The following is an 11,185-nucleotide window of genomic DNA, read 5'->3' as shown; positions in this document are numbered from 1 at the left end:
GAGAGGAAGATGGAGAGACAGACAAAGATTCTAAACAACCGTTTACAGAAGCAGAAGACGATGAGACGGACAAACACAAGGACACAATGAAAATCGGAGAACCATCGTCCTCCCAGCCCTGCCGGGGCCGTCGCAGCCGCGTCATTCGGCTGTACCAGTACGATGAGGATGGCCAGCGATACTGCCACCTTCCAGACCCCGCCCCCAGTGAGCAAGGCCCCGCCCCCAGGCTCAAACAGCGCTCCCTCTCCCTGACACGCCTCAACGCCATCATGATCGCTGCGTCAGCAGGGCCGCTGGACACGAGAGAGACAGGGAGGGAGGAGACAGAGGAGAGGCCACACTTCCACATGGAGATATAACAGAGACACTACAGAGGGTGGACAAAATAACGACAACATCACGCCAGATGAGTTTAAAGGGCTGTGACCAACGGGCCACAGAAAATACTGAGTGACAAACTAACACATTGTTGGCTTCGATCTTTTCAAGGAATTTGAATATAACCAGCCTCATCCTTTAATGTCATTTAGCTTAGTTAGCTACCTATACCTTTGCTTTAACTGGACTACCACTGAACCATTGTGACCATTAAATATTTACAATATTGTTGATATAAATACACCATTTTTTGGATGTACATCAACACTAGAAGGCAGTCATTTACCTGATAACTGACCCATGTGATTTTCCTAAACTCAATAGAGGGGGATACAAACATTGATTAATTATTGTTTGCTTGTATTTTCTTCACTTTATATAAATTAGCCTTCATCATTTCAGGTTTCAGAATTACAGTGCAGCAGCTGGCACTTTATGAAGCGTATCATTCTAATCAGATCAGCATCTGCAGTCAGCAAGGTTAACGGGATGACTACCTGACCAAACACCATAAATTTGAGTGTTCAGGATTCCCAGTTACTGCACGCACTACAAAAGTGTTTGGTGAAACCTACAAGTTGTACCAATTATTAAGAAGCAGCTTAACATACTTCCATTTCCTTTTTATTACTGTGAAAACATCTACTGACAAGACACAAAATGGGAAAAAATAATTATCAAGAAAACATAAATTCCACAGCTCTATTTTAAGAACTTCTTCCCCACATTTTCTTTTCTTCAAATTAACACTATAAAAAGTCTACTCAGTGAGAGAAAGGCCTCTTGACCACAGTTGGCTGACGATGCACAGAGACAATCTCTGATGGGATGTGAATGTACCCAGAGTCCACAGGGATGATTCTGTAGTCCATATTTATGCATGTATGTGAATTGTTGGAGTCTATCAAAGTGGTGGTTATATCTAAAACCGCAGTTTTTCCTTTTCTGAAACGATAAAGAGATTCTTCCTGTGTTTGTGGTTTTTGTTTTCTCTCCCTCTTTCTCCTTTTTGGTGTTGTGACGTTGTCTGCTATGAGGCTGACCAAGCTTTCTGCCATTCCACAAACTCGTCTAGCAGCACCGGCCCTGCAGACAAAACAAGGCATAAATAATATTAATATATATTCTTGCACTTTTTTGGGTGGCTGTTCAATCTGAGCACAGATCATGTAGCACAGAGCAACTTTAAGAATTTCATTTTAAAAAATGTATAATGCAACTCAAGCTGTGCTTGTATTCTAAAAGTATACAGTCAGAAAGCAAAACATCAAAATAAAATCACTTTTGCCATAAACAGTTATGTTCCACTGATCACTATTTATGGTAAAAGTGCTTTGTCCCCACATCTCTGTACTATAAAATATCCCCTGTCCCATTTGTAAGCAAAACTTTGTCCATTATTCATAATTACTTAATTCATTTATTCTGACAGCATTTGAACACAACATAAACTTGTCTTCACATCTACAGACTATATCTAGGAAAGTTTGGGGAAATTATACCAGCAGATCCACAACTGTTCTGATTTTATGTATTTCAGGTCTTAAGTCTGTCTTGCACTTGTTTCTTACGAAGGTAATGTCCCTAAGTGTTGGGACAGTGCTGACCTTAGAGGGAATGGAGAGAACCAGAGTCTAAATGGAGGAAGCTATCATATTAGCTGTGTTGCATCATCCAGTGTCATATAACCCTTGCGCTGCTGAATGAGAGGCAACACCAAGACATTGCCTCTCTGTACCCACGAGTGGAAGTAGCCACAACAAACAGTAGCAACTCAACAACCAATAAGGAGTCACTAAAGTTTATACTTGATGCAACGGGTTAACAGGAGATGGTTTTAATTTATAGTTCAGTGTCAGATTTCAGTAGCTGATAGTCACATGAGTGTCCCATACATGATCGCGGGTAGCTTATATACTCACAAGCTCCATCTTCATCGTAGTTACTGAGGTCTGTGTTAATGGTCCTGCTGAACTCCAGAACGTTATACCACTGGTCCTTATTCATCCCCTTGTACTTGGACTGCTGTGGGAGAGACAAATGAGGGGAGAAAAAGATTGTCAGGCAATTACACACCGGTTTTGCTGTTAGCAAAATAACCCAGGAACAAATGTTTTTCTAAGACAAACTACACTACTTGTACATGTTTTACATCCAAAATGAATTATTACAAATTTCTATCCAAACAAACAAGTGTTACCCAAGGGATTTACCTCCAGGAACTGGTGGAAGACTGGAAAGAGGGGCCATGTTCTCCCCAGCAGCAAGGCCAGCATGGATTTAGCCGTGTCCATGTCCAAACTCCTCTGGTCTTTATCCTGAGGACAAAACAAAGGCACAAAGACAACAACAGTGAGCAAGAGGTGACAGAACTGTTGTGACCATTTCAGTCTGTTTTGATCGTGTGACTTTTCCACAGAGCTCTCAGGTAATATTTGATCTGACTGTTGGAAAACAAGGCTGCACATCCATTGTATTAAAAAAAAGGACTCATATTATGCTCATTTCAGCTCTATATTTCTATTCTGGGATTCCACTAGAGTAGCTTTGCATGATTCACATTTCTAAAAAGTCCTTATTTATCTTATACTGGCCCCAAATACTGGCATGCAGCCCCTCAGTTCACAGTCTGTCTGAAACAAGCCGTTTCAGACAAACTGAACCACCTTCAAAAACTTGAAGAGTAGTCCTGAGCACCGCGGCCAAATAACAGCGAGTGGATGAGCGTGTCCCTGTACTTTGGGGGGCGTGCTGTGCCTGCAGCAGATGACCTGCTGGGGGCGTGGCTGAGGGCGGTGACTGTATAGTTGTGACATCACAACCTTATGGAAGTCCTGATGGCTCGTGTGCATTTCTCTGTGGACTGAGTGTTTTGATACTTTCACAGTATTTATATAGCACCTATACCTGCTTTATAATCAAACAAGACATGGAAATCTCATGTGTGTCTCTACAATATGGGACCTTTCAAATCTTGGGAGGTGTTTAGTTATAAATCAAAATCAAACTCACTCTGGCAAAGTCAAAGGCATATCTGTAGATGTTTTTGAAGATAACAGCGTCGTTGAGCTCACCACGCAGGTAATCCAGTTTGCTCTGTAACCTCTCTGTGCAGTCACACCTGCAAGTAGAGGAAGACACACACACACGTAAAATGGCTACCAAGCGAGTGGTTCTTATATTAATAAACTAAATGTGGGTGATGCAAACAAGATAACTTCCATTTTAAATCAACAGAAAATTGAAAGTTCAAATGAAAAGTTCTTACTGTAATAACGTCATTCCCCTGAGCCACTCATCTTTTGTGAAGAACCCCATACTTGCTGCTTCTAGATGCCAGGCTAAAACTAACATGATAATCTGCAAGAAAGAGAGGCAATAAATGTAATCCTTGCTAACGTTCCATCAACATTGGTGCATGTGCACAGGGTTTATTCCCTCTATCGTCACACTGTGTGCTCTCTAGAGTTTGACAATCTTTCCAAGGCAGTAGAAATGAGGGGGAGCTGAGCACAAAACAAGTTTAATGACTCCCATCTCTGCTGATATTTAGGAGGAGATGGCAAAATGAAAATAATAATAGTATTTTTTGAGCTTGCTAGTTTGTAAATGGCATATTGGTAAATTATGAAATTGAGCTATTTTAATAATTTTGCATATATAGGTTATTTACCCATTTTACCATAATCTAATAACTCCATACCGCAACTGTAAGACAAACACCATGTCATCATAAAGATAAACATAATCGCCTCACTCTCTCATAGGAGCCGTCCTTCTCCTTGATGAAAGTCAGGGTAGGAAGCTTTATATATAACTCTGAGGTAGGAGTTATTTTAGTGAGTTAACTCTGGCTTAACTCTGACCCTGAGACGCTTGATAGATAAAAAAGGCCCAGGTCAGAGATAGGCAGGGTGAATCTATAAGCTGGGGGGGCTCACATTCTCTGGTTCCACACCAATGTCTTCACAGAACTTCTCCATGGCCTCCGGACCGACCACCTTGTCGGGGCCGGCGTACTCGTGGAACCAGGCCAGGCACTTCTTATTTGAGAACAGCTTGTCAGCGATCGGCCTGGCACCACGGATCTGTGGTCGGGTGAAACTACAACACAGACCAAAGGTTTAGGTTCAAAATTACATACGCTTTAAATTAACCCTTTAACACAGAGTGTGTCGTAGGAGACACGTTTGCGCAAGCGCACTTTGGATTACCATAATTACATCACGGTTTGCGCTATCGGAAAAATATCCAAAATGTTTCTGAAAGCTGAGACGTTGCGCTTTACAGCCAGGTTTAGGTTTTAAAGGGTTAAAACCTAAGCCTCAAAATGTCCGCCTGGACTTTTTTGCTTATTTTGACTGAGAGGCGCAAGTGAAATTACCGTAATGACACCATATTGGCTGTAAAAGGGTGTTAAAGGGTTAAATAAACTCATCTCATACTAGTAACAAAAATTCAGTCACTAATATGGGTGACACAGGTTTAACACATAGGGTGAATGTAATATCTTAACTAAAAAACACTTAAGATGAAATGCGCACACACACTTAATGGCAAGATTTTGCACTCATCCTTCAATAGCTTCATTAGTCACCATCTCATCATCAGTGCAATATGACATCCCAAGAGTTCCAGAAGTGACTGCTGGTCTGATCTGAGTAAGCCTCAAAAAATACAGTAGTAGTATTAGGGCTGGGCGATAATTCAATTGTATTGTTTATTGACTTTGAGCAGCAAAACCTCTGAGTACTGAATTGAGCAAAGTTGGAAATTTATTGCTTATGATTTAAGCTTTTCATTTGAAGTTAGGAGGAAGAATGTGTTATTTCTTCTTTCATGATTAAATAGTCTCGCTTCAAATGACACATTCATACAGTGCTCTTAAAAGGGCAAATAAGACGTGCATTACTGTGGTCTGTAAATTAATGTGACCACATACAACTCAAACTTGTGCCGTGCTTAAAGTGTTAAGGAAAATGCTACTAGATCAGACCCAGCAATGCCATCATGACTTACATACATACATGTGACTCAGGTTATTATTATTATTATTATTATTATTATTATATAAATCAATTACCATCACACTGATGTAACAAAACTGTATGTCTGTATGTGTATTTTTAGAATGTAGGGTGCAGTGCTGTTGAATTGTATTGTATTGCATTACACTAAGAGGTGTTTTTAATATTTTGTACACCTCATTTATATCCATGAGGCTAGACTAGGTGTACCTAATAAACTGGCACTTCTCTCCTACAGTCCTCCTCCTGTCGACTGAGGCAGCACTGATTAAGAGGACAAGTATGTGCTGAGTGTCGTGTTCCCCACGTAGAAAAGAACATAACTCTGAACACACACACACAGATGTATTTGCTTGGACTTCTTCATTGCTGTCTGAATGCAACATTAACACTCACACTTATTTACTCACATTCCCTCAAACACACACTGCTGAGGAAAATGAGAAGGTGAGGGGTTCAGTATGCCTACTGCCAGGGGAAAGACAACCCTGCCAGTCCTTTTTCAGGCTACTGCAGGGTTCAGCCAGTGGCTGTGTGCTCCAGCTGAGATCCGCTAACTCACAAGCTACTCATTTGAGGTTGGACCAACATGCTACAAAACACACCCAAGAGCCAAACTGAGCGATGCACCGCAAAAGAAATCTGAAGAAGGAGGCGCAAGACATAAAATGTTATAGTACGAGTGAATGTATGTATCTGTTTACCTTGTTATTTTACATTTGCGCTCATTATCATCCACATCAGGGAGCTTCCTCTTCTTCTTCACAGGCATCACTGAACCTTTAATGGGCTTCACTAGCTGGGCTACACATGGTGGAGGGGACATCACATGTTAGCAGGGCGTAGTGAGATAACACATCCACACCTCCAGATGACAATACAAGAAATCAATAATATATTTCAGGATAAAATGTGCAGCATGAAGGTCATACCTGTGTACTTCTGGCTACCTTGTCCATTCAAATCTAAAAGATTCTAGAATAAAAGGAATCAAAATCTCAGGTAAAAAGGTCCCAGCACAACACTTTGATAAACCTTAATCCAGTCAGAGGTGAGAGATTAAGACTGAGATATTGTACTACAAAGTATTATCACTGAGTAAATGTTGGACTGCATTAGCATTGTCCACTACATTTAAAAAATAAACTACTTACGAGCTTGTCCAGTGTTTCTGATATTGTATCTGCCAAAATGCGCCAATAGTTCCTACAAATAGACACATAATCAACACAAGCAAGATATCATTAGTACTGTCAAAGTAATGTCAAACATCATACATGCTAGACATTACTTAACGTTTCATCATTATTAAAACCTAGAGGAATGTTTTGATTGACCCAACATGCATGTCATTAAGCACAATCTAAACGTTGCAAATTGGCTCAAAATGTTAACAATTGCTGTAGATGGATATTTTAGTGGAAACACTGTCAAAATAAAAAGGCCAAGATCTTGTCAAAAGAATTTGCAAGCCTTACAATGTTTAGGAGAACAGTTCAGCATTGACAAATGTAAATCTAAAAAATATAAACCATATTTTTTAGTGAGTCAATACGAATTAATTCTGGGCCAAAACTATATATATATATATATATATATATATATATGCAAAATGGATGGGAAATTAGTGTTTTGTCCTGTACCACTCACTTTTTGGATGACCTTTGTTTTTCAGGGTCCTGTATTTTGGGAACCCCACTGTGACAAAGCAGTGGCCTCAGTATAATGAAGGGGGCGGAATTTGCGGACCACTGTTGTCTGTCTGAAAACGACATTAGTGAGGACGGCCACTGATTCACAGCGGGTGTTACAGCTCATCACAAAGGTACTGGATGGGGTTGAGGTCAGGGCTCTGTGCAGACCAGCCAATTTCTTCCAAACCAAAACTGGGAGAACCATTTCTTTATGGACCTGGCTCTGTCATAAACAGGAAAGGGTCTTCCCCCAAACTGTTGCCAAGTGTGAGCACAGTATTGCTTGAAATATCATTGTATGCTTAAGCATTAAAATTACCCTTGATTTGAGCTAAGGTGCCTTGCCCAAAACCATGAAAAACAGACTACAACTACAACTCAAAGTGTATGGACAGGTGTCCTAAAAATGTTGGCGCTGCATGTGTAACAACTTTTAATAAAAGGTCAAAGCATTAAAAATGAACTGTGGAGATCATACTGTATGATACTGTGGTTTAATGGTACCTGCTATGATGCTTTTTTGGGAAGTCAACTAGTTTGTTGATAACCTCTGTACATGTATTGCTTAAATTGATTGATACTTGATGGTTTTGACTTTTAGGTGTGTAATTTTGGGCTAAGCTGACTGGAGACAGTCGATGTTTGTATATCTATCAGTGTTGTATTATTTTATGTGTACTCCAGAAAGCTAATAGGGATCCGAAAAAGAATAAAAAATAAAAAGAATAAGACAGCATGCCAGCAGCTGTAACGAGAATGACTCGCAAATCCCCAAATGTCAGCGTTTTCATCATCTGAGTAATGTTAATGTTGAAAAGAAATATGTCGAATAAGACAAAAGGGGTCTGCATTTAAACACGGCCTGTGGTCGGTTCTACTTGTACTCCGCAATTAGGTAACATAACCGTACCGAGTAAAACCGAGGGCTGCGTCACCGGATTTATTTTTTCTCCTGTGCTGTGACCAGACTTCAGGTTGGTTTATATAAACGCTTCACAAAGCAACTGGCAGGTCGAGTCTAACATAACGTAGGACACTAAGCATTACTTACAGAAAAACAGGGTTTATACAATGCTATTTAGATTTGCGAAGGTAATTAGAGAGATTTTTAACTAACATGCCAAAATATAATTCCTAGATGTCTGCTATGCTTATGAAAACTAAATGCAAGAATGCAGGCTGAACACAGAGGATAAATCTTTTCTGTTAGAATTAAATATGGAATTAAAATTAAACCGCTGTTGCGATACCTATTTTCAGTGAAAATCAGTAGAAATGAAAAAGGTTGACATTTTTTTAGGCCATTCTTTTACCACACAACAGTGGGTCAACAATTCGTCACGTTTAAGTGCTGAATATAACACTCAAGGGTCTGACGACCGTTTTAATGCAAGTTGTCATTAGCGTTAAATAAAACGGCTATAGGACTCTTCCGTTGATGCTAGCTTAACACGGCTAACGAGGTTAGGATGGCTAATATTACAAATCGTGACCAGATCTAGCATCCGGTTGTCGATTATATGTCATATAAACTTGAATTACAACATAAAACATACATTGTTAGTTTTACATTCTTCTATGGCTCAACCTTCGCTGTTAGGAGACTTCTTTTGTTTGCTAGCTAGCGGAGCACCGCGGTTGTCAGGGCTAGCTAACTACACTGCTAACGTTAGCTGATTTGTCAACACGCGTCAAAGCCTCATCAAATCCACCTGAACCCAATTAACTGTTATACCGAAGTATAAGAGAGTTGTTTGTTTAAAAAAAAAATCAACACTAACGTTAGATGAAGTCCTTTAAATACTTCCACACACTTACTTTTTACAGTTAGTAGTTGGTTGACAAATATGTTCCACTTCTTCTCCTTCACCGGGGTTTTTGCTGTCGCCGGTGTTTCCGGGGGAGTGGACGATACCACCGCTTTATGGTGGTGTAATGCGAAATCAACGTTCCCATTGCGAGGGAAATGTTTGCATACAGGCAATTTTACATGGAGAGGTTTAAAAAACAACCTTTGCAATCTTATTAAAATAAAGTTAATAATTGTGAGCCAACAGTGAACCACGTGAGGAAAATGGCAAAACATATCGTCCACCCTGCCGGACCGAAAAAGGTGAAACGGGCATCTTTTTAAAGGCACAATCCTTTATTTTTGGCACTCACATGCAGCTCTCACACGTTCTTCAGTGGACTCTAACTCAACTCGCTGACCCATGAAACCTCATGAATGTGACACGACTTTTTACTACAGGGTGTAAGCTCTTATCAGTGTCACGTATCTGTATTTATTTAGTTTCTTTCAAACCTTGATGGAAAAATGCGGTAATGTGTGTAATTAATTTATTTTTCAGATAACATGGTTGTGTTTTTATGTTCATACTAATAACATAATGGTTGATGACTGTATAAAACTTTTTGTCTTCTAAAGAAAACAACACATTCATAAATCAAGAAAAACAACAACTTTTATGCATCCATCAACTTCAACGCTGTTACTCTTCTAAAAGACAGTGAAGAACATTTTTGTTTTGTCAACTCTTATTTATGTATTTATTTTTATTCATAGTTAATGTTTTATGTTGTCCCTGACAATTTATTTCTGGGGCAGCATGTGCAGAATAGTGTCTTTTATAGAATAGAGTCTTTTTCATGTTCTGATTTGTCAGTTAAAGAAAGACAGCAAGAAAAACAGAAAGGAGATTTGGGTTTGTGCGTTTCTGTGTGAACCAGAATAACTGACCTCAAGCCAGAATGTCTCAGGTGTTTTTCAACACAGTGTAAACAGGCAGAGTTAAAGAGAAAATTTATCTCTCTTGTGTAAATCAGTGATACAGGAAGTAAATAAAATAATCAATACCACAATCAATAGTGTTACAAGTTTGCATTCAAACTCGTACTAAGTAAAAGTACACAAGTATACTTAAAGTAACTTATCACAATTTATTAGTTGATTTGTATTAATGATCTAAATCTTAAGTAACTAATAACTAAAGCTATAAAATAAATGTTGTGGAGTAAAAAGTAAAAAATTTTTTTTTAAATATTCAAGCTGAATCCATCTTGTCATGAACTCAGTGAATTCTTGTCATGTTGTATAGACCTTTTATTACTGTTATACATTTCCAAAATATGGATGTGGCTATGTGTGTAGCTGCTGGCTCTGTTGGTCACTTGAGGAAACATCTGGAGCTTTTTCAAACCATTTGAAAGCTGCGACCAAGTCTTAACACTTAGGAATGTTTATGTATGGCACTTATCTTTAATTGTAAGAATAAATGGGTAATTACATCATTCTTAGATTTGTGACGTACTTCAGACCAAAATTTTACTTTGACTGGCTTTATACATATACGACTCAGACCTCGAACCTTATACAAATCATTTACAGTAACTTTTAGCACAAGAGAAAGAGACTTGAAACAAAGCAGTCCACCCATAACTGAGATTGTCTGGAAGTGAAGGAAAGAAAACAGAAATCTCTGTCTTAACAGTTGTCTTTATTTTGCATGGAAATAAATTATTCAATTAAAAAAAATATTTGAAACAAGCAAAACAACGCAGCACGTGAAAGTAGTCGAACCACTCTCCTCCCACTCCCAACAACACAAAGTCTAATGTCTTTACTTGATGTAGTGGCAAACATTCAGCTGGTTTAGGGTGTGACTGATTGTGTTTAGTTCAAGTTTTGTCATTATGCAAGGCTACAGGTAAGTCTGCCCCCCTGTGCAGGCCGGGCTGATGGGCGGGTACACGGTTTCAAATGAGAAAACATGGCAACCACAGCCCGCTCCACAGGCTAAAAACCACTCTCGGCTCCTTTAACCTCAACTAAAGTTAGACCAGATGTCTCTGAACAGGATCAAATGACTGAAAAAAGCTACGGAAATATTTCAGTTTTGCCAGCTAATACTGATTATTGATTGGACAAAATATAACACATTCAACTATTGTTTACCATGGTTTAAAATACAGATGGTCTAACAAAAAGGGCAGTAAAATAAGACCCGTGTTTCAAAAAGTTACCATGGAGGGAAGTGACACCTTTGTGTACCTAGTTAGATAAAGTTAAAATATATTTTCTGT

The 11,185-nt window shown here is 39.1% G+C and overlaps 1 protein-coding gene across 1 annotated transcript; it reads right to left on the bottom strand.

Moving 5' to 3' along the window:
* Positions 1 to 989: 989 nt before the first annotated feature.
* LOC139285335 (DCN1-like protein 5) lies at positions 990 to 6,608 on the bottom strand. The gene is made up of 9 exons (XM_070905887.1): positions 6,563 to 6,608; positions 6,341 to 6,383; positions 6,113 to 6,212; positions 4,323 to 4,485; positions 3,650 to 3,741; positions 3,394 to 3,502; positions 2,595 to 2,699; positions 2,304 to 2,406; positions 990 to 1,467 (listed from the first exon to the last, which is right to left on the bottom strand). The coding sequence occupies exons 3-9, from the start codon at positions 6,178 to 6,180 to the stop codon at positions 1,412 to 1,414; spliced, it is 696 nt and encodes a 231-aa protein (XP_070761988.1). The 5' UTR covers positions 6,181 to 6,212; positions 6,341 to 6,383; positions 6,563 to 6,608; the 3' UTR covers positions 990 to 1,411.
* Between the last annotated feature and the right edge of the window lie 4,577 nt (positions 6,609 to 11,185).

The sequence above is a fragment of the Enoplosus armatus genome, chromosome 5 (assembly GCF_043641665.1).
Source record: "Enoplosus armatus isolate fEnoArm2 chromosome 5, fEnoArm2.hap1, whole genome shotgun sequence".
In the NCBI taxonomy this organism is placed as follows: Eukaryota; Metazoa; Chordata; class Actinopteri; order Centrarchiformes; family Enoplosidae; genus Enoplosus; species Enoplosus armatus.
This window is presented reverse-complemented; position numbering and strand designations above follow the sequence as displayed.